The following is a 24,926-nucleotide window of genomic DNA, read 5'->3' on the forward strand; positions in this document are numbered from 1 at the left end:
ACAAATTTAAAACAAAACAAAACAATTTACAATTTTAAATAGAAATATCACAAAACTATATATAAATGACATGATGTGCATAGTAATTAAGAACAAACAGTTTAGTAAAAACAGGAGCGCCATCAGCCCACTCACTCTCTCTTTCTCTCCCCTCCCAGCACACACACTGAAAAAGTTCAGCAGCAGCTTAGGCACATTAGAGTACATGCAACTCCAGATATTCATTTATACAAGGATACACACACACACACACACACACACAGACACACACATTCACACTCACATACACACACACACCCACATAAATACAGTATCTTATAGATGTGAGCAAACTTGTTTACTCAACAACCAACTCTTTGTTAGGCATGAGAAGGTGTGAGAATTTGTACATAAAATATGTTCCGTGGGGAGGGCATTCAGTCATGACCATCTGCTGTCACGTCAGCTTCCTGCCGTTCCCCCCCCCTGCCCAGTATTGGCCCTCAGTGTGATCCTGCCAATCCCAGTTACCTGTTCCACATTACCTCATTATCTTATCTTGCATATATATACCAGACTCTCTCTCCCCAGTCATTTGCACATGTACTTCCCAGTCTTAGTGTTTCAGCCTTTGATCGTTCCTGTTTCTTGCCTGCCTGTTCCTGGTTGCACCTGCCTGACCCATGCCTTCTTATTACTAATGAACATACATACTTATTATATGTTGCCAAAGTATGGCACGGAGGAATAAGCTATATGAAGCTTTGTCCACGCAGGCATTACTTGTTAATAGGATCAATTCACTGCTAGTTTTGGTTGTTTCCTGTTATTTGTTGACAGTTATATACGTTATACAAATATAATAATCTTGTCAGCCTTATCCTTAAAGAATATCAGTTTTTCTGTCATATAACTCACACTGTCTGCATGTTCTTATGTATGTTTTTAACCCCTATCACGTTTATTGCTGAGCGTTTCTCACCCACCGAAGCTGCTGCTGCTGATTTCTCCAGATCTTTCAATGCAGTGCCAAGATCAGCTGTCGCTTCCTGTATAGTTTCCCTTCCTTCATATTGATGCCTCTGTCTACCTGCCTGTGTCCACAGGGATTTGTTATTGTGGGTCCACATTGTGCATGACATTTGTCATCTAACGTCAACTCCCCTCTTTCTCCCATTGGTGAACATCCCAGGGTTGTGTAGGTAATGGGGCTGAGATGAGAGCTGGGGAAGAGGCTACGCTGTCTGTATCTGTAATGGTTCCCTAAACTCCAGGTTCCTCGTTTTAAAGGTGACCTATCAAGGATTTTAACAGTTGTCACTATGAAACTAACTGTTAAAGGACAGTCTTCTCTCTGTTTCTGTCTTCATTTTCCACCATCCCTTCCCCCTGCTGTTTTGGACACACATCTTAGCAGTCTGCATCTTGTGGGAATTGTGCCTAAGAATTCAAATGACATGGGTCCAAATGAAAAAAACAACAACAGATGATCACTTGTGCTACTGTTTGCAACAACAATAATTAGATCCTTTTTAATTAGTTCTGTTTGTAATAGCAGAATGTGTCATCACAAGTTCATGGCAATGTAGTAGTATGCATGGAAAATACAGCATGCAGTTATTCTTTTATTGAAATTACAGTGTTTATAGGCATACCTGATAAGCCGGAGGGAAGCTAAAAAGGAGGGAGCGGGTTTGGATGAAAATGAGAAAATGGGAGCGGGGATTGTCTCTCTCGTTCTCTGTCTTTTTGCTGGCTTTCCTCTCTATTGTTTGCTGTTTGAACCAGTTGCCATCAAAGAACACTGTGTACAGGGGATGAACAAGCGAGTCCAGATTTTAATAAATTTTGAGTGAAGTCTCTACCTCCCTAAACTTTTATATCCTTCACTTCGTTTTGCCTTAGTAACTGTTTTCCTCTTCTTTTATTTCTCTCTCATGTTACCCAGCTGTCCTATGGCTCCAGCTCGCCGGCCCTGTCCAACCGCCAGCGCTTCCCCACCTTCTTCCGCACGCACCCGTCGGCCACCCTTCACAACCCCACCAGGGTGCAGCTCTTCCAGAAGTGGAAGTGGACCCGCATCGCCACCATCCAGCAGACTACTGAAGTCTTCACCTCAGTCAGTACCTTTACTCTTCTCCATCTCACCTTCAATTTAACACCTTCGTTTTATCTCCAACTCTTTCATTTATGTCCCTCACTTGTTTTTAACCACTTTCTTCATGTCATTACTTTGGCTTCATCATTCTTGGTAAAGTGTTGGGTTGCCTTATTGCCTGCCTGCCTCTGTAAGTTTGTTTATGAGAGCTGTTGTGTTCTCAGGCTATGCAATATTCCTTCAATCTCTGCAAGCAATTGATTGAGGATTTTTGAAGTAATTTGTTGGAGTATTGGTTGTGAGAAATATTGATCAAGCAATACATCTCTCCTGGGCGCGGCGGTCAATACCATGACACTTGGGTTGGTTCCTGTAATGGAGGTTAATGATCCCGCTCTCACATTCTTTCCTCTCCCTCCTCACATTCTTTTTGTCTGCTTTCAACTTGTGTTCTTTGTCTAAAAATCCATTCTCTCCCATGCTGCCTTTCTTGTTTATCACACACACACTGTCCATCACTCTCTTGACATTTCTCATATACACTTCACATTTTTTTTATTTGTTTTCTTACCGTCTCTCCGGACTTGGTTGTTTTTCTTTTGTCTTTCTCTAAAATCTCAACCGGGCACCTCTGTCTGTTTCGGTTCAGCTGCATCTCTAACCTGCCCCTCTCTCCCCTCCTCTGCCTGTCTGTCTCCCTCTGTCCTTCCCTTTCATCTCGCAGACTCTGGACGATCTGGAACAAAGGACGAAAGAGGCAGGCATTGAGATCAGCGTTCGCCAGAGTTTCCTCACCGACCCGGCTGTCGCTGTCAAGAACCTCAAGGTGCTTTGATTAAAAATTCACCTCAGCTGCTGGTCGTCTCCCCCTCCCCACCCCCTACTTCCTCCTCCGGCTCACAGCTGCACACGATACCATTAGCATAGAGGCGATTTGATAGAGTGAATGCGCCATGCTAATTAGCAACTCTGAACAGCGGTACGTGCCGTCCTGCGAAGCAGCAGGAACTTTGGCACACTGCGCTGCCACATCAAGCTGTGCTATAGTGAATCTATATTGTTGCTGCTGATGTAACTAAGAAACGTTTTGTTTTCATGTTTTGACGCAGCGCCAAGATGCAAGGATCATTGTGGGGCTCTTTTATGAGACTGAAGCCAGGAAGGTGTTTTGTGAGGTTAGTAAATTTTTTCTCGCTCGATTGATCCCAATAGACTGAACCTGACTGGCTATTAGCAGAAATTGAGCTCTGTAATGAGCTGTTTGAATGTCTGAATGAATTTCCTTGTTTGGCAGTGATACAACATGCTCAACACATCTCTGGGAATAATTCTCCTCATGCTTATTTATCATTCTCTCCCTCCCTTTATCCACCCTCCATATCTGCCTCCCTTCCTCCCTGCTGCAGGTGTTCAAGGAGAAGCTCTACGGGAAGAAGTATGTGTGGTTTCTTATAGGCTGGTACGCAGACAACTGGTTCAAGATCAAAGACCCAGCTATCAACTGTACAGTGGAGAACATGACGGAGGCCGTGGAAGGACACGTGACCACCGAGATCGTCATGCTGAATCCTGAGACGGTCCGCGGCGTCTCCAACATGGTGGGAACACACAAAACACCATTGTCTCTCCCACTATTGTAATAATTATATTAAAGAGATATTAAGTCATCTTTGATGTTAATCAGTGAGAAGAAACTGCAGCATCAACCGCTTAATAGAACGTATGTGTTCCTGTTTCATTTGTGGTATAGAGTGAAGTGAGTGAAGAACTCATCCCAATGCAAAATACTTAAGGCACTTACGTCCAATGGAAGTGTTTAATGAGCTTATAATGACATCAAATGGAGCACACCTGTGCTTAGTTCATACAAGTACACATGGGAAATGGAGTTCCAATTGTATTTCCCAAGGTACAAGTACATGGAAAACTGCACAAATTCAACATACAGCCGAAACTGGGGATTATATTGATAAATCAATACAGAAAGCAATTGGGAAATCAACATAATTAAAAAAAAAGCAAAGACAACATTGCAGAAATATCTGTAAATCCATCATGAAGTAAAGTACCTACAACCCTCAAACACATTTGTAAACTCCATTAACTGATTTGAATGCAAAAATACTCCGAGAACTTTGGTTTACACTAATTATCACCTGTATTTTATGTCTCCAAGCACACAAAAGGTGAAAAGAAAAATAGGGATAAGGTGCAAATGTGATGCTGATTATGCACCAGAGTCTCAAACTACACAGTGTTTGCAAATGTTACTTGGCAATACCTGCGAAACCACTGAAACATTAGCATGGTATTGTTATTGTAAGTATGTTAGAATGCTGATGTTAACATTAAGCTCAAAGCACTGCTGTGTCAAAGTCAAGCCTCACAGAGCTGCTAACATGGCTGTAGACTTTTAGTCTACTGACAAATTCCTAAACTTGATTTTCCTGAATTAAAATTAAATAAGCTGTAAAATAGTGTAGCATATGATATTTCTTCTGTTGTCCCTGCTCTGCACTGCACCACACTTTTCAGTCAGTTAAACACTGTGAGGTCTTCCTACTCTAACAAGTCAGCTCTTTGTATCCATGTCCCCCCCAGGAAATGGTGTTTAGAAAAATAATGTCTTAGCTTCAATGACCTGTGTGTGACCTGAATCAATATTATGTTTCATAAACCGCTGATAGACTGTAGAGAAATAGATGCTTAATGCAGTCACACTCTTTCTTAACGTCTTCCTTTATAATTTTGCCCGATCCTCGTTTTGCCTCTCAGGTAACAGTCGCTCCCCTCTGTTCACCTTCTCTAATCTTCTTAAACTGTCTCTTCCTTTCTCCCATTGTTCGACCTTCTCCAACTCTGCTGGTCTATGGTGGATCATTCTTTCATTCTTCTTGTTTACCCACCTTTCCATTCTCCTTATCATTTCCTCATCCCTACCTTTTCCAACATCCACCCCCCCCTCCCCCCCCATCTCCCCACACTCCTCCTTTCCTCTCTCGCACCTCATCAGCAGCTGTTGTTTATATTCATACAGCACCTGCCGCTACCTGCTGATTTAGCTGTTGACTCAACGGGTGATAAGAATTACAGCCTGAACTCCTGCTCATAGTCAATCTATTCAAATTCAATTTCCAAGTTTGAAATTGGCATTTCTTCTAGATAGTGCATTCAGATGAAACTGGTGTACCAGTACTTCAGGGTCTGCAATTGTACATTGTCAGCTGGATTTCAGTAGGTAGTGGCAGATTTAAATGCCAAGATGGAATTTCAATGAGATGAATTTGACATAGCTGAATTGGTTGTGTGTGGGCCTAATGGGCCTTACAGAATCCACGGCGGCAACTTGGTGATTGGTAGCAATAATTTACCGTCACACAAGTATCGCGGCTTTCAGAGGTAGATAATGTTAATTGGTGTTTAATTACAAAACAGCTTAATTGTACACAGAAACAGAAAAGAAATATGTTGGAATAAAGTTGAAAATCACATTTAAGATTTTCAGGATTGGTCATATTTGTTCGGGAGCCACATGTCAAAATCCTACATGTTTTATGATTGAATGTCTTAATTTACAGCTGCACCCACATGTGAGTATTTTATACTCTACTTGAATTTAATGTCAGTTAAAAGCAAGAAAATAATAATGTCCATCAGAGCCAATATAATAGTACTTGTGCTGTAGGTAGGATTGTGAAGATCCTTAGCCAAAGACATTGACAAATTCTCAGTCCCTCCCCCCTTTCTGCTAAAGCCCAAACGGTCTCCTAAGCCCCTCCCCCCACAAGGGAGAATGAATGTGTGTGCATGAGCAGTGATTGACACGCAGTTAGATACCCCCCCTGGCAATGATTGGAGCATCTGAACAGGGAGTGGTGGACGTTTGGACTGTAGGTGGTGCCAGAGGAGCCAGATTTTGTTTTTAAATGACCAGCTTCATATAGTTCTACTGGAACATAGGGTCAGTTTCAGCAAATATGACAGAAAGTTAGTTTTATAAGTCTTACTTACTGCATCTTTAACTCTAGTCAGGGCAACTCACTTTTGCTAATTGCAAAAGGGCCATTTGTAATATTAGAAGAACTGCCTCTGTATGTAACAAACATGTAAACAGATATTTTAGCTTCCTCCTTTAGTCAGTGCAGCACATTTAAAGGAAAAATTCAACATTTTGAGAAAGAGGCTTGTTCTCTGAGATGAGAAGATTGATACTATACTCTCATGTTAGAGTGGTATCAATCTTCTACTCTAACTCTCAGCAAGAAATAGGGCTGCACAATATGAGGAAAATATCTAATTGTGATTATTTTTGACTGATAATGCGATATGATTCACAATATTGGAGGGAATGATCATTTTTGTATCATTATTCTCATTGAAAAATATTGACATTAAAAAAAGATTATAGTGTGATTATTGTGAGGATCTAGCCTGACAAGCCAAGATGTTGGGTCTGGGAACTCTCCATTGACAGAGCTCAATCCGAGGGGCGGGATGAACGGTTGTCTTTCAAATTCCCTCTGCACGCAATAGGATACACTACAACCAGGCAGAGCAACGAAGAAGGTAGCGAAGCTAGTTGATAGATTAAACTTTTGCTGTATCCGGTCGGCAAAACTCATCAACACATCTTCCTTTTGTAAGAATGACTTCAGTGCCGTTCTTTGTTCTTTTCTCAAAGAAAAGCTTAACTCCAAGTCTTCCAGAAAACCGCTGTTCCCAGCAGCAGCAGCCATAAGCCCGCCCACCGACTCTATACACAATGTGATTGGCCTGACCAGAGTTTGGTTTTTCCAACTCGCAAGTCATCGGAGAGTGCCTAGACCCCCCTGGCTGCAAAATAATTTTGCTTCCACTAGGGTGCGTCTAGATTTCTAGGCTAGTGAGGATCTGTACAAAACAAAGATTTTTTTCTTTTGTCTATAGGATACGGTTTGTAAGATGGGACGTCTCTGCAGCACCACAATACTTAAAGCAACACTAGGTAACTTTTAGCTCTACAGGTTGTCTCATTGGAACTACAGATGCAGCTAAAAGTTACATAGTGTTACATATTTTGCCTTTAACAAAGATTGTGCAAACATTGCGATTTCCATAAAATTCAATTAATTGTGCAGCCCCAGCAAGAAAATGAAAAAGCGTATTTATCAAGATTTCTAAACTATTCTTTAAAAAACGTTACACTGCAGCAGTTAGTTTAGCGCTATGACTGCAGGTTTTTCATCCAGGATCATGCAGGACTAATAAAAAAAAAAAACACATAAATCCTCCAGATGATCCACCACTGCTTCCATTTTGCAGTCTCCCCCTCTTTGCCATTGAGTATTTACATTTACATATTAATGTCTTGTTCGCAGCATTGCATGATTTTTTCAGAAGGACTCCTCTTTGATATCCTTTCTGTCCTGTATCTATCAGACATCGCAGGAGTTTATTGCCGCCTTGATGTCTCGTCTGGGTGGGAAGAACCCTGAGGAGACCGGTGGGTTTCAGGAGGCCCCTCTTGCCTACGATGCAGTGTGGGCTCTGGCCCTTGCTCTCAATAAGACCGTGGCACCACTTAAGGCAAAGGGCCGACGACTGGAGGACTTCAACTACAACAACCACGACATCACCTCTGAGATCTACAGGGCCCTCAACACAAGCTCCTTTGAAGGTGTTTCGGTAAGTGCAGAGGATGAGAAAAAAGAAAGAACAGATAATAAAACCAAGTGTTTATGCTCCCATTGTTATTTATAAAATCAGAATAATTGAATTTTATGTAATAAAGTAACTACAGTAATAACTGTTCACATACACTCCCTGGACACCTTGTTAGTCACACCTGTAAAATCTGCTGCAATCCATCCCAGCAGCTCTGCCACGACATCTACCTTTATGAAGCTTATAATGCTCAGATTTAGTCAAAATCTTAGTTGTTAATTCGACTACATGTTTATTACTGAATTCGTAATTGGCAGTGGGGTACTGGATTGCGTTATATTGAAATGCGTTTCTTATATTCTTCCTCCCACATGTTTGTGAATGGGGTGTGCAAAACATAACATACATCCAGTTCAACACCACTGCAAACTACAGTACAACCTCAATTATAAACCTATAGTTACATTTACACCTCTCTGAGGTAGAATTTATGGCCGAGCTGTTGTATTGGGTCGCATTAGATTTCACAGGTATATCTAATGAAGTGGTAATTGAAAAAAAGCAACATGATAGAGGCAAATTACAACCAATTTTTGTAGTTTTGTCCCTCCTTTCTGTTAATTATGATAACATTTGGGAACACTGCAACATTGCTGCAGTGAAGTGTGATGGGTCTAGATAAGCGGTCAGATGATCAGACAGGTTGTAAACAAGCCAACACTTTATCCAGGTCATCTAGACGTCGTCATTTGGAGATAAAAGCCTAAAGTGAGGGCATCCAAAATGTCAGTAAGAATACCTCATTGTACAAAATGATTGTCCTCCTATACCTTTGGCAGAGCCAGGCTAGCTGTTTCCCGTCTTGATGCTAAGCTAACTGGCTGCTGGCTGTAACTTCATATTGAGAATACACATATAAGAGTGGTATCAATCTTCTCATGTATCTCTTGGCAAAAAAGCAACTAAGTGTATTTATCAAAATGTGACACATTCCTTCAAGGAAATAATTAATCATTTGCTGTAAAAAAAAAAAAAAGTAAGAAAGAAAAAATGAAAAACACTTCCTCTTGTCTGTGTCTCAGGGCCAAGTGGTGTTTGACGCCCAGGGTTCTAGGATGGCAATGACTCTTATCGAGCAACTGCAAGGTAAAACACTCCCACGCTGTCCTCCCACAGATGTTGTATTGCAATAATTGTCACTTACTCATTAAAAAAAATCCCAGGTGACTGTATTTCTCATATATGGATTGTTGCTTTCGGCTCATTTAATTTTTTTTTTTTTGGGGGTGGGGGGGGGTTGTTTTTGTTTGTTGTCGTGGGCGCCACTGCGATTGGTCTTAATATCCTGTAATTGCACATGCGAATGGTCTTGATGCAGGAATGTGTTGACTCAAGGCTCCGCTCTAATTGGGCCCAAGTCTTCGGTTTAAGCCGTTTCTGAAAATGGCATCCTATTTGTCACCAGTGACTTAATGAGTTTCCCTGCACAGGATAAGGTTGAGGATTATTTTCTACCTCTGTTCCCTTTGGCGTCCTAAAGGATCAGGATTTATAATCCTGCCCCCTTTCCCCTCACACTCTGTCTCATATTTCCTGTTGTGGTGTCGAGGTAATTTGACATCCACAATGAGACGACCTGACTTGCATCCCTGAATCACTGTGGGACCTCATCAGTATTCCTGGTCAAGACTGCCTCATAGGCTCCTTTTTTTTCCCTTCCCTTTCTCCTTCTTCTCCCCTTGGTACTTCTTTGTTTGTCCTTCTTTATGCACATTTTCATCCCTTATTTCTTTTATCCGTTCATTGTGTGTCTTTTCTGTACCCACGCATGCCATTAATACGAAAGCTCAGTAATGATAGAAAAATGGCTAAATCGTGGTTGTATGAATAGAAATCAGTTCTGTCTGTTAGTCAGTTTTGTTGTGTTGGAATCATGATCCCCCACAAAACACCAGGGGAGGAAATGAATTACACAAGCTTTATGAATTAAACTTTAGCATTCTCTCTGGCTTCTGGGCTTTGCTGTTTCTTTCTTTCCCATTCATCTAGGAGGCAGTTACAAGAAGATCGGTTACTATGACAGCTCTCAGAAGAACCTCTCCTGGTTTGGCAATGATGTTTGGATAGGTAAGATGGAGTTCATGACACTGTCTTCACTCAACATCCTGTCTGTGTTTGTGTCCTGTCTGTCATGCTGTGAGTCAAGAGGGTCACATTTCTGTGCTTTGACATTAGACCTCCTCTGTGTGGCTTAATTTAGACTTTCTTACTGTGTAAATTACATATAATCATGCTGGATTTTCTGTAACCGCTAGTTTGGGTGAAGCTAGTTATTTGGATGCTGACGCTTGCCCAAAAAGAGCCGCCCGCACACTCACTCTCCAACATGTGTTAAAATGTTGGTGCAGCAGATGTACAGTTTGACTTGCTAACCCAGGAGTTTTCGATGTCTAACACTGTGGGTTCACCCTCAGACCAAATCAAGACTGCGTCTCCACAACACTGCTCCCCTCCCCCAGTGAGTTAGCTGTGGGCTACAACTTTTTTTTTGAGCCCAGATTTATTTTCATTTTTTCAAACTGGCACCAATAAAAAGTGTGCCAAATTAGCTAATAGCAGTTCCTGTTTGCAATGTACCCATGGATGTACAGACAACTATCACTGGACTACATTAATACTTAATAACACTTAAAAAAGGTCTGGAATACATATATGGTGCACCTTTTTTTCTGATTTCAAAGCAGATTTAGGGACGTTTATTTGTGATGGACATTGGAGATAATGATATCCTCAGAAAGTGCAAGTCATACTCAATGTAAAGATATGTGTGTGTTCAGATCATGTCTGTGGGTTTAGATTTGACTCTCAGAAAGAGTTTTGCTGTAAATTGCAGCAATCGTGCGCCAAGTATTTTGAAGTACCTTAAGTGCTTCCATGAGCTGTGTGTCACAGCCACTGCTGCAGCTCCAACTTCTGACCGAGTTGGTAAGTGGGACAAACCAACGGGCCACAAACAATAACTGGCCATTGTTTTACATCATTCTGCTAAATGAAGACGCTTGAGCTCACTTCACACAAACCAGAACCTTCTCTCTAACTCCTGATACCCGTATTCTAGTTTGCTGTGAAAACCTATTACTGCTGATTTTCCTCAGACGCCAAGACCAATTCTGTGGTTGTTTACTGGCCCGTCCCTCCCTGGAGAGGTGACATACTTGTGCCTGGACAGAGTGTGCCACTAATCAATCTTGCACGCCTCAGTGGTCCGCAGAGAGCCACCTTTTTATAGGCTTTTAAGGAAATGATGAGCTGCCAAGGCCTAACTGAACCCAGAAGAGTTAATGATTCCAGGTCAGCATCAGTGGCGAGGGACAGGTGACCTGTATGCATGTAGACAACATGTCCTTCACAGGCCAGCTGCCAGCTCTTTAGTTTGGCTTGTTGCAACGTGACTGGCTCTGTGTTAGCCCAGTTAAATCCCGCTGGGTTGAAACTGACTGGCTCTCCTTCTTGTCAGAGGTGAGTTTGTTGACTTAGTTTCTGCCTTGCTTCCTCAGTTGGAGTTTCATTTCATTTTTCACTGTTTACCAAATAAAGACACATCCATCTAACATTAACTTGTTGGGCGGAAATTAGTAATTTCCTGCTCTCTGGAGCTGAATCAGTTCGGGGAATTCTTTTTTTTTTTACAAGGGCGGTGGGGAGGGGGGAGGCGCTTGATTTGCTCCACGCTGACAGGGTGAAGTACACACGGGGGTTCTCAACTTAACCCTGCCGCTTGATTTCCTGTGTGCTTACCAGGCGCCTCCCTTCCTCACTTTCTCACTCTCTTTACGGTCGCCCTAACAACCACTTCAGCTCAGCTCTTTTTCTAATCGCTGTGGCAACTGTTATAGAGCTGGGTCTCCATGGCAACACCCTGTCCTGATTCCTTGATCAAGGACGGAGGAGGGTTTAAATGGTGCAAATGCATTGAGTAAATGGACAGCCAACACATACACACAGCATTAATTAGTACATGCTGTATACTCATTCATTCATTACAGTCTTTAGTATTCTCTTTTATGCATAACAAAAAAAAGTAATAAACATTTAAATAAATGCATTAAAACATGGCAAACAAAACATACAATAAAACAGGATATAATGACAAGAATAAAAATCAAAAAAAGATTAAATTAAATTTAAAAAAATTAAGTCATATTCAATAAAAGCAATGATACAGACTTAAAAGCTGGAGTAATCAGGAAGCAAAAAAAACAGAGTGAGACCTCCTCCTGCAGCTCGCCCTTCTCTGTCCAGCCCCTCTCATCAGACTGGCATGGGCATATGCACCAGCTCCAGACAGTAACTTGTACAAGTACTAGTCATTAATTTCATCCCAATGCCGTTATGTAGCAATTTAATTAGAACGAAGGCTAAACTACTGGCTCATCTGCTGCGTTAAGTTTTCCTCTCATACCTTCTCCTTCAGTCAGCACCATCAAACCTGTAGCAAATACTGTCCCTACTACTAGCTACAGTAGCTAGAAAGCTAATCATTTCATAATAAGCAAATATAGATTTTTAGTAAAAAAAAAAAAAAGTATAATTTTCTTCTGCTTATGTGGGTCCAGGTTGCATTCATTTAATCAATTATATCATTAATTATTATTGTGTACTGTTGGGAAGTAGAGAAAAAAATGCTAAAGTAATGCATAATTTTTGGCCATATTGTCCCTTACAATTTAGTTTTCCATCACACTTTCCTACTTTCGCCAGTGAGATAGTGAAACACTTATGTAATTGTATTTTATGTGGTATTAAAAAGCCTTCAGTGAACCCTGCAGAAAACCTCTTATATTGTTATTCCTTAGTCAGATGACACCAGACGCACCTCAGTTATGTGACAGCAGTGACAAGCATCTGAACAGAGAGCATCATGGGTGTGTTGACACCCTGTGACCCTCGAGGGAGTACTTTTCTTGTGACATCTGACACATCAGCTTCATGCGGTGCTGACACTCCTGCTCTGCTTCCCCACTGACATACACACACACTCTGTCAACCTCTATTACACTCACTCTCTCTCTCTCTCTCTCTATCTCTGTCTCTCTCACACACACACACACACACACACACACACACACACACACACACACACACACACACACACACACACACACACACACACACACACACACACACACACACACATCGCACTATATGTACACTATATGCACACAAAAATGCTCCCTTGCACTCACATGCACCCCCTTGAGCATTTATGCTGTTTAGGTGCTTATCCTGCACACAGTATATATACAGTCCTTATTGTCTTTTCTCGGGAGTGCACACACATAGACACACAAATCTGCAAGCAGTCCCAGAATTGGACAGACAGATAGTCGGAGGCTGTTGAGGGTAAACGAGACTCCCTGTCCATCTGCCCCTCTTTGAACCCTCCTCATTGAGGAATTCTTCATGTTTAAAGCTACACAAGCATAAATAATTGGGTAGTTTGTAAAAACACACACTTTTTTACTCTTTATTAACACCAAAGTTTTCTGCTTGCTTACATTACGTTACAGTATAGTAATGAAATTGACATTTAAGTATGAATCATTGGTCACAGTTGAAGTTGGTTGTATTTTTTACTTCTCTGTGCTTCAGCAATATCAATGTTTTATGGAGTATACATGTGTACACCACTGAACTGTATGCTGTGGTGGAAGAAGTATTCAAATTGTTTAGTTGAGTAAAAGTAGCCATCCACAGTGTAACAGTACAATAAGTCCTGCATTCTAAATGTTAAAAAAGTAAGTAGCAACAAAATGTACTTGAAGTATCAAAAGTAAAAGTACTCATAAGTCAAGCAAGCAAGTCATACTTTAATGATGTCGTTGGTCAAAATGGAACTAATTTAACTACTTAATTTACTGTTGGTATCATATTTTATAAACTGATCATAAGTGTTGTGTGTAAAATCATAATTTGAAAAGTAACATAACTATAGCTCTTAAATGCAGAAAAGGAAAACGTACAGTATTTCTCTCTGAAATGTAGTGAAGTTGAAGTATAAAGTAGCATAAAATGGAAATACTTAGGTAAAGTACAAGAGCCTTAAAATTGTACACTCAGCCATTTGAATGTCAATAGTCAGTCATGCTCGAACAGCAATACATGTGTTTTGTTGTGCGACAATGTCTGAAATCAAAAGTGTTTATAGCTGTTCTGAACGGCCACACTGGAAGAGGATGTTATATCATTCAAATACGGGGATAACGGCACACATTTTCAGACAGTTACTCCTGGAAGACATTTATAGTATTGCATTTGGTTGTACCTTGTTTTCTATTGCCCATTTTACTGGGAACTGCACAATTCCTTTGTTTAGAAGAGTAAAATTGGAAGATGAAAAAAAAGATTGAGTTGGCTGTTCACATAGTAATCATTTAGATTAGATTAGCTAGTCTTTAGGAGCTTTAAGCAAAGTTATTATCCCATTAATAAAGTGAAATGTTACCTGTAATTGAGAGATGATGGGACCAGAAGCATTTCATTTTTTTCACATTTCTTTCTCTTTCCCTTTCCATTAAGGTGCTGGACCTCCGGCTGATCGGACAGTGGTGATCGAAGAGTACAGGTTCTTGTCTCAGAAGCTGTTTGCTGCTGTGTCCGTCTTCGCTGGCCTCGGCATCCTGTTTGGCATTGTCTGTCTAACCTTCAACATCTACAATGGCAACGTCCGGTGAGTTTGCACGCACGTACATGTTCATTAGAGCTGCAACCATTAGTTGATCAATAGACAATTCATTTGCAAGTATTTTGAGAATGGATTAATCATTTAATCCATTTTTAAGCAAAAATGCCAAATATTTTGGTTTTAGCTTATCAAATGTAAGAATTTTACTATTTTCTTGGTGTAAAATTATATTACATTAAATATCTTTGGTCAAAAGAAGAGTTTTCTTATGTGTTATAGACCAAACAATTAACAGGTTAATTGAAAAAATAAATTGGCAGATGAATTGAAAATGAAAAATCATTAGTTGCAGCCCTAGCATTCATTATTATATTCTAACATTTTGCTGTCATGTTTTTTTGCTTTTCCACTCTTCATGTGTGTCCTTCCAAGAGGCATTAGTGATGAGTAGTATCTCTGATAATCGTGAAAATAAAGCTGTCCTCCGAAGGAGGTCATCATTAAAATTATTTTTTTAAAAGCTGAAAATAATGAGAATTGATGGATCCACTAAATTGTGCCTCATAGGTTAAAGACACCGTTATTGTTACATGAAGGTTGCCTGTTTGAGGAGTAGTGAATGGAAATACATCCTGTAACAACACCCAGCTGCTTCTTCAGCAGAGCTGATTATTCACTGTGATTGCATACCATGTGTGAATGTGAGTATTTGTAGGATGTGAAAAAGAGGAAAGTATAATTCACATGTTCAACAGAGATCCTTCCCTCTGTTGAGGTTAATGTAAATGCTAGATGGCACCACTGCCTCTCGAGTTTAGGGACTACAAAGTGATTTGGGTGTGGCTTTGCTCAATCTAGCAGCTGGTTTCATTGTCACAGCTTAAGCATAGCCCTACACCAAATGCAAATAGACTTCCTTTAAAAACTGCCTTTTGATCTTGGATTTTGAAGCTTAATACATGTCCGTGAACCCTCCGCAGCATATCTCCGATGTCTTTTTAACATAGTATTTTTATGTTTGACCCGGGTCAAAGTGATTTAAAGTCCCATAAGTCCATGAGCTTATCAGGAGTTTTTCAGAAAGCTGGAGAGGTTCGTTCCTTTGGGGATCTCTGGCTGGCTGCAGTGTGCCAGTCGGGCCTTCTTCCAGCTTTGATTATATTTCAAGTACAGTTTCACCGAGGGCTGATCTCAGCTGTCAAAACACTATGAGTTAGATCAAATAAAGTTTTTTCAGTAAGCTGTTTTCACAAAATGACTTTGCCACTAACTGCCTTGTTAGGAGACAAAAATACATCGCAACGCAATCACAATCCTTTAGAAACACGGTGTCACTGTTTAAAGCAGTTATAATCTATATTTTTATCTATGAAATGACAAGGTGAAAGGAGTTGCTTGTAATGATGAACCTACAGAGAATTATCGCTGGAATCTGCAGCGCCCCTCAAATTTAAGGAGCTTTATAGTGAGTTTCAGTTAATTGTTTAGCTGTCTGACCCGCAAATTTACTTTTTTGATTAACTCTCAGTGCTCTCAAAGAACAGTAGCACTGTGCACTACCTGCTCAGCACCAAACAGACAAACACAGTTAGCAACTAACTGTTAAACATAGTGGAGCGCAGTGGAGCATTTAGCTGCCAGCGAGACAGATATTTGCCCTGGGAGTTGGTGGAGACCAAAAACAGAGCTAAAAGCTGAGTGAATATTGGACTTACATTCATCATGTGAATACAAATACGACTCCAAATGAATGATAATGTTGCAGAGGCCAGAGGAATTACAGCAAAAGGTTATATAACCACCGAAACACTTGAAAAATTCCTGTGCAGTGTCTTAGATAGATAGATAGATAGATAGATAGATAGATAGATAGATAGATAGATAGATAGATAGATAGATAGATAGATAGATAGATAGATAGATAGATGGATAATTGATACAACTTTTTATTATCTAATAGTAGTAAATAATAGTAAAGTGGTAGCCTTGATTCAAGGCTACCACAAGACGTGGTGCATAAAACTCAAAATAACTCTTGTAGCACACTGAAAATGATATTATTCATAATTATGTGTGTGTGTGTAGGCGGATGGGAGGGTGTGTGTTGGCGGGTGTGTGTGGGCGGGTGGGCGGGAACATGCATGTTCATTAGAGTTGCAACCATTCATTTGCAAGTATTTTGAGAATGGATTAATCATTTAAAGGAGAAATCCGGCCAATTTTTACCTGAATCTTGATCGAGTACTGTCAATAGGAGAAAAAAAACGACCAAAATCGGTGCTAGCAAACTGGAGTTGCTGCAGCTAATGGCCAGAGCTCCCAGTTAGCTAAAATGCCAGTTGTGGGGGCATGTTCTAAAGAGTGGCTTTGTGCCTCTTAACAGACACAAAATGCAATTAAAATTTCTGTGATTGCATACCATGTGTGAATGTGAGTATTTGTAGAATGTGAAACAGAGGAAAGTATAATTCACATGTTCAACAGAGATCCTTCCCTCTGTTGAGGTTAATGTAAATGCTAAATGGCACCGCTGCCTCTCGAGTTTAGGCACTAGAAAGTGATTTGGGTGTGGCTTTGCTCACAACAGATAAACACAGTTAGCAACTAGCTGTTAAACGTAGTGGAGCACAGTGGAGCATTTAGCAGCCAACGAGACAGATATTTGCCCTGGGAGTTGGTGGAGACCAAAAACAGAGCTAAAAGTTTAGTGATATTGGACTTATTCATCATGTGAATACAAATACGACTCCAAATGAATGATAATGTTGCAGAGGCCAGTGGAAATACAGCAAAAAGGTTATATAACCACTGAAAAATTCCTGTGCAGTGTCTTAGATAGATAGATAGATAGATAGATAGATAGATAGATAGATAGATAGATAGATAGATAGATAGATAGATAGATTGATTCTCTATTTTTATTATTATCTAACAATAGCCTTGATTCAAGGCTACCTCAAGACGTGGTGCATAAAACGGAAGAAAGCAGCACTCAATAACTCTTGTAGCACACTGAAATTTATATTATATATAATAGTGTGTGTGTGTGTGTGTGTGTGTGTGTGTGTGTGTGTGTGTGTGTGTTGTGTTGTGTGGTGTGTGTGTGTGTGTGTGTGTGTGTGTGTGTGTGTGTGTGTGTTTGTTTGTGTGTGTGTGTGTACAGTAAATAAGCAGCATGGCCTCAGGGCAACACAAGGACAGGTCAGCAGGATGAAAGAATATAAAAATCACACCTACTGCTGCAGGATGAGCTTGAGCTGAGGGGCAGAGGAAAGCTGCTGTGCTGGGTGGGTGGGTGTTATGGTACAGTGCAGATTATATTAAACATCTTAAATCTGGAGATTATTATCCTGAGAATGTCTCTAGCATTTATAGAAACACATTGTCTCAACTGGATAGAAATCACCAGTAGAGTATTTTTACTCCACTACATTTGTCTGACAGCTTTAGTAATTCTTAGATTTTTCATGCCCTTTATGTCCAGTGAAAACCATGTATCTCCAAATTTGGTGATTTTGAATTGGAATTCGATCAGCATCAGCAGAAAATGCATCGTCACAAAGCTGAAAACAGATCTGTTTTTCTGACAAAATGAGATACGTGGTTCTCACAGGACAGCAAAGCTACTAACATATGATTTTATAGAATATGATGCGTTAGTGTAGATGAAACTAACAGTATTAAATTAGATTGGAGTTAAAATAGCACAACCTTAAACATCATATATATATATATATATATATAATAATAAAAAAATTTACTTTTACTTTTAATATTAAATAACCTGATAAGTACATTTTGCTGATAATACTTATGTATTTTGACTAGGGAATGTTTTGAATGCAGGACTGTGGAGTGGGTTATTAGTAGTTTTACTTAAGTAAAAAATATGAATACTTCTTCAACCACTAGAAATCACACACAATTATGTTTTCTCTTTATGGTTACTGATTGCGTCATTATCCTGTAAGCTCCTGTCTGTACTGCCACATACAGCGCAGTGTACATGATTATCACATCCATCGTCAAAGGAGATGTCTTACTATGGCCAGGCTGCCTGAACCAGGAAATAACGATACATTTTGAATTAAAAACCAACATAAGAGCAATTAACAGCAGTCAATGACATTTCTAAGCGCAGAAAAAAAGGCCACCAACACAATTAACACCTGTATACCTACAAATTCAGCAATTGTACTTTTAAGCAGAAATGATAATTACCAGTATTTTGTTGTTGTTGTCTTCATGTCTTCACTGTTTCAGCTACATCCAGAACTCTCAGCCATACTTGAACAACATGACAGCGGTGGGCTGCATGATGGCTCTGGCCGCAGTGTTTCCGCTGGGGATTGATGGTCACCACGTCCACAGATCTCAGTTCCCCGTCGTCTGCCAGGTAACAGGAGAAAGAGACAGACAGAGGTGGAAAAGAGCCAGAGGGCAGGATGAGGAGGGCTGGGTATTGTCTGCAAATATTTGATGGACCTATTTTTTTGTGCCACAAATATTGCACTCATCAGTTAACAGCTCTCAGTTTTAGTAAAGCCCTGCTCTACTGTGACATTAAGCAAACACACATTTAGGTGTTGTTGTGAGGCCCGGACAGTTTGGATGTTCTGCCTGTGGCAAGCAGACACCTGCAAAACCTCATTTCAGGAGTATGATCACTCAACCTTAGTGGATGACATATGATGAAAGTTCAAACGTTGACATAATTCATCAAGTATTTTAATGTATTTTGGTATTCAGTGGCACATACATGATTTGCTGGGTGCCGGAATAGCACAGACGATGGGATCCCAGCACTAATGACGAGTGGGAGTGCTTTCTCTGTCGCCCATGTTGAGTCTTTTTGTTGTGGAAGCCAATTTCCATTTCTGTAGTTTCTCTGCTCTTTGTCTCTGTCCAGTTATTCTCTCTCATGCTTTGTCCTGCCTCTCTCTTGCACTCTGCCTCTGCTGACCTTCAGCTCTGAATAGTTTTTTTTCTTTTTCTGTTGCAATCTCTACATTTCCCCACCACCAACTTCCATCACCTACTCTATCTATCTATCTATCTATCTATCTATCTATCTATCTATCTATCTATCTATCTATCTATCTATCTATCTATCTATCTATCTATCTATCTATCTATCTATCTATCTATCTATCTATCTATCTATCTATCTATCATATAGTTTATTTTTTTTATTTGTTGTAGTTAAATAAAGGCCAGGGCTTCCATCACTTCTATTTCAGCCCCTCACTTTTACAATTTCAGGTTAAAGCTCTTAAAGTCCTGATGAGAAAAGAGAGGAGTTGATAAAAATAAGGTTGTTAGGGATCTACGTAGTAAATTAAAAGGAATACCTGCAGACACTGTTCAGACCTGAAAAGTACTCCGACCCCCTCTATGTGTTTTTCGGATAAAGAAAATGTTCATGTAATCTATATTTTTATGACCAAATATTCTCTTTAAAAAGACGCTTGAATGAAGCATCACTTAGGCAGTAAAGCACAGAGCTCTTTGCATTAAAGATGCAAATACATTACAATTTCTATCAATGAAACTAAACATGATTTAAAGTAGGAATACTGCATTCAAAATATATTTATATACATATTATGGAAAACACAATAACCAATGTCATCATAATTTAGATTGATTTACTGTAACTGTAACTACAAATAAAAGTTAAGTTATATTCTTATTTACAGAGAAAGTAGATTGATAGACAGTATATATAAATTTCTTTTTTTTTTTATTCATTGTGCCCCCAATTCTGAAACCAAACCTACACCCTTGAATAAAGGTATTTTAAAATTCTCTCCTCCTCCAGTTCCGCCTGTGGCTCCTGGGCCTCGGCTTCAGCCTGGCGTATGGCAGCATGTTCACCAAGATCTGGTGGGTCCACACACTCTTCACAAAGAAGGACGAAAAGAAGGAGAAGAAGAAGGTAGGGAGGAAGAGTGGGAGGGAGGGATAAGCCTCTCAGCGCTCTCAGGAGAGCCGAGAAAGGATGGGAGAGGGAGGCCGGGCCACGCAGCATGTGTGGCGCCCGCTGATAAAAAAGCAAAGTTAAAAACTTTGCAGGCTTCCTCCTAGTAACATAATCTTCTAAGAGGCCAGCTCGGCATCATTCACAATGCTGGGGTTGTAGCGAGAGTGCAGGGATAAGGGTGTTGGACACACACTGACATAGATACTGTACTTTACACATGCACATGCACCGACACACATGCAATATTTAGGCATAGAAGCTTGCATATTTGGGGCACACATAACCAGGACCCTGATTCCCACGCCATCAGCTTTATTTGCGTGCGTGTGTGTGTGTGTGTGTGTGTGTGTGTGTGTGTGTGTGTGTGTGTGTGTGTGTGTGTGTGTGTGTGTGTGTGTGTCCTCTTGAAGATAGTGTATCCTGGAGCCAGCAAGATACTGCCACTCTGTGATGTGTTGTGGGAATTTCTAAGACCTAATCAGAAGAATAAGAGATTAAGCCATTTATGGAATATTTATGAATATGGATGAGTATTAAAGTTCTATGCAGAAATCCAACCTTCGGGGGGTTTATTATTTGAGCCAAAGCACAACGAATCGGGTTGACTTTCAACTCTCTTCATGTCCACAGAAGGGCAATTTGCTAGAGAGCATTAGTTTAAAGAAACTTTCACAAATCGAGGGGAGAATGAGCACTTTTCAAATCATTTTTCATGCAACTCAAGTGAAGAGGCGCCCAGGACTGTGTAATGTGTTTTCCGTCTTTATTTTATTTTTCAGTTTTAGTCATTGCACGCTTGAATGGCTGTTACTATGTTGGAGGTGCTGGGAGTAAGCCAGCGTGGTCGAATGAAAAAAGATGTGTGGTAAGAAAGAGTAGGGAGTCGCAGTAGGAGAGCTCATTTTGGCGGGCTTGTTTTTCGGTTACGGCTGTATTGCTTCCATTATGGCTTATGTTAAAAAAGATATTGGCCGCTTCGGAAACTGTCCACACAAAAGTAGTGTCATTTCAGTGTGTATAAATGATGATTTCAGGTGGCAGCACAAATATAGCTACTGCAGCTCTTTGTGTGTCACCTGCACATACACACACACACACACACACAACACACACACACACACTCCTGCTGCTCTTAAAATATACTTATACACACACTTGTACACACATTCAGAGACACGAACTCAGAAAGACAATTCGCACCCAGTCATCCAGAAATTACAAGGACGCCTGTCGTATTATTTGTCCTGGTTGTTTGTCTTTGTTTGTGGACTGGCTCGCGATGCCCTTGGATAGTGATGACTGTTGTGTATGTGTTTGTTTGTGTGTCGTTTGCTCACACAGCAACACTTGGAGCCATGGAAACTCTACGCAACAGTTGGAGTGCTGCTGGCTATCGACTTCCTGTCACTCATGATCTGGCAGATTGTGGATCCTCTGCACATTACGGTGGAGGTAGAGTACCAAAGACAGATGAGATAATTTGTGTGTCATCGCCCATTAGAACAGACCGCGCAGCCGCCGTCATGAGTCAATAACGCAGTAATGAAACACCACGCCTCGTTTGTAGAAATGTCCTTTCATTTTGATTAATCTTACACTCAAAGAGCACAATCTGAAACACAGACAGATATTGCAAAGCACAGTACTGAATATTTTAATGTATTTGTGTTCAATAGTGTAAGTAGTACAAGTGCTGTTAAAGGTGCCCTGTAGCATTTGCTATAAACAAAAATCAACATTCATCTAGCTGCAAAGCAAACATGGTGAATGAATTCCCTGCCTCATTATTAAACATTTATCTGTTAAAGGTCTCATGAAATTATTACTCTCTTTTTGCCAGACCTTCCTCCACCACGGCACTGCGGAGGAGGGTCTGGCTAGTCCACACAGCATTCCAGTGCGGGAGAAAAACGTGCTCTAGTTTATTGGCATTTCTTTAAACCAATCACAATCGTCTTGGGCGGTGCTAGGGACCGGTAAAAGCCGCCGTGCCGCTGCAAAAAGGCCTCGGGAAGGAACTTGTTTTGGTGGAACACCTGTACGTTCAAAAGTTGTTTTAGTCATTCAACAGAAAACTCTGATTGGACAGATAGTCTAGCTAGCTGTCTGGATTTAACCTGCAGAGATCTCCTGTCAGAATTTCCGTCGGCAACGGAGCAATCCCGGAATTGGAACGTCAAGGATATAGACTATGAAATTATTCACTTCATTAAACATGCTTTAATCAATATTTTCAACACTGAATCCAGGGACTCACTCGCTCATTTTTTGCACTCTGAAGTGCAAAAACACTTACAATTATCAACCTGCTTGATGGAGTTCAGTCAGAGCTGTTTCCATCAACCTTCATATGCAGTCGTTTCCAAAAAAAGAAGCTCAAGATGAACATTTAGCAGCTAAAAACCGAGATAAGAGCTGGTGGAGAGAGAGCCCATGTTTCCATGTGCACGAGTATTCTGGTTATGATTCCGGAGGATTACACATATAAACAGCATATCCTGTATGTTTGTTTTAAAACCTGGATGCTAGCTAAATAAAAGCCGGGATACTGTGGCATGTAAACACCTTATCCAGGTCTGATCATTCTCTGCTATGCAGGTGGGTCATAGTTATTCAGTTAAACAAAAAACATGATGATAAATGATTTCACAATGAAATAAAAGGTAATGCATAAATCCTATTGTCACTCTTGTTTTCCATTACCAGTGATCAGATGGGTAAGCTACATCAAACCAAACTGAGTTCATTCTCAACTGTTTAAGTAACTCAATCAGAAACGAGTGGCTCAGATGTTCAGGAATCAAGACACACAAACCTTGATACTGGTATACTGTTTAAACTTTAAACAGCATATCATGAATATGATAAACACCTGGATAAGACACAAAACCGGGACAGTAATGTGCATGACTGCACCCATTAAGTGCATTCAAGCTCTGTAGGAACTTTACTGTCAAACCTTATATCTAAATAGCTTTATTTCATGTGTATTGGCTATCTGATAGTAATTCAATTCAGTCATCTACATCTGACACACGGGAAGGACCTATTTACTCGAGGGGATCAACCGCGCAGTCACTGGGGCTTGTGCTTACTGTGCATTTTTGCCTCATCCTCCAGAGTGCTGCTGTCTCATCGTTTTTCTTATTATCTCCCCTTCCCTCTCTATCTCTCTTTCCCTCTATCTCTTTATCCTTCCATTCCTCTTTCTCTGTCTGCCATGCGAGTAGAAGTTCACTAAGGAAGCCCCTAAAGAAGATTTGGATGTCCTGATTCAGCCCTTGCTGGAGCACTGCAGCTCAGAGAAGATGAACACGTGGCTCGGTACCCGTCCTCTCTTTTTCTTGTTTTACCCTCTCATATCTCAATCTGTCTCTTTATCATTCTTTGCCCTGCTCTGGTTTTGAATATTTTTTTTTGTCACACACACATTGGCATGTGCAGAAACATATGCGTACACACACACACACACACACACACACACACACACACACACACACACACACACACACACACACACACACACACACACACACACACACACACACACACGTCACTACCATTCACTCTGAATTAAACAGGCCTCATATCACAGCTTCCTCCCTCAGCCCCCGCCTCCCGCCTTACGTTTGATTCCTCTTTTCTCCCCCTTTGCTTCTCTTTTTGTCGGCCCACGCAGTCTCTCTCTCTCCCTGTCTGTCTCTCTGCTGTCTTTCTTAGCATGGCAGCTCTTATGAAAGTATAATGGTGCTGAAATTCAAATAATGTGGGTCACAAACTGGGCCATTGCCCCATAGCATTTCCTTTTCTCGGAGAAGAAAAGAGGGTGCTTTAATATCAGGCGGTATAAAGAGACAATGGACAGTCTGAAGAAGTGTCGAACTTACTCAGTCACAGATCCTCTTTTCTTCCCGGCTTCTCTTTCTCTGGTATATTCTCTTTTCTCTGTCACTCTAACTGGCTTTCAGCATATTCAACCTTTCTGCACTTTAGTTTCTATTGCATCTACATTTTTGGTTTTCTACTCATTGAGTGAGTAACTCAATGGCCACATTGAGCTGTTCACAATGTTACCTACACTAGAAGCAAAGGTTGTTTAAGCCATCTTCCAGGTTTTCTGTTGTTTGATGTCTCAATATGTCACTAAGACTGCATCTATCTCCACATATTGGAACATATTCATTTTTTGTGTTAAAGTGGAAAATACTAAATGGTGTGAATACTGTGTGTACTAACAGGTGTTCGTTTGAAGATTTTAGTTGCTCTGCTGTTTAACTTTGATTATGACCACCTCAATTAATATTTTACTGTAAATGTTTTTACAGTTTATACAATCACAGTATATGAAGACAAATGGGGCCAAATGTTTTGTCAATTTAAAAGATGAAAAGCTAAAACTGTACGCTGTTTAGAATGACAACACAACCAAACACACACTATAGTTTTTTGGCTTTACTTGAAGTTTTTTACATAAGAGTGACATGATACTGTCATTGAACACATGACACATGAACCATAACCCTAACTCTAACCCTAAC

The 24,926-nt window shown here is 40.4% G+C and overlaps 1 protein-coding gene across 1 annotated transcript in view; it reads left to right on the forward strand.

Moving 5' to 3' along the window:
• gabbr1a (gamma-aminobutyric acid (GABA) B receptor, 1a) overlaps positions 1-24,926 on the forward strand; it is a 62,490-nt gene that overhangs the window by 30,865 nt on the left and 6,699 nt on the right. The window contains exons 9-20 of the mRNA XM_039806244.1: positions 1,928-2,098; positions 2,802-2,903; positions 3,187-3,252; positions 3,484-3,675; positions 7,496-7,741; positions 8,803-8,866; positions 9,770-9,847; positions 14,300-14,450; positions 18,669-18,801; positions 20,227-20,343; positions 21,730-21,840; positions 23,619-23,712. Coding sequence (XP_039662178.1) covers positions 1,928-2,098; positions 2,802-2,903; positions 3,187-3,252; positions 3,484-3,675; positions 7,496-7,741; positions 8,803-8,866; positions 9,770-9,847; positions 14,300-14,450; positions 18,669-18,801; positions 20,227-20,343; positions 21,730-21,840; positions 23,619-23,712 — 1,525 coding nt within the window. The remainder of the gene's footprint in view (positions 1-1,927; positions 2,099-2,801; positions 2,904-3,186; positions 3,253-3,483; positions 3,676-7,495; positions 7,742-8,802; positions 8,867-9,769; positions 9,848-14,299; positions 14,451-18,668; positions 18,802-20,226; positions 20,344-21,729; positions 21,841-23,618; positions 23,713-24,926) is intronic.

The sequence above is a fragment of the Perca fluviatilis genome, chromosome 7, assembly GCF_010015445.1.
Source record: "Perca fluviatilis chromosome 7, GENO_Pfluv_1.0, whole genome shotgun sequence".
Classification (NCBI taxonomy): domain Eukaryota; kingdom Metazoa; phylum Chordata; class Actinopteri; order Perciformes; family Percidae; genus Perca; species Perca fluviatilis.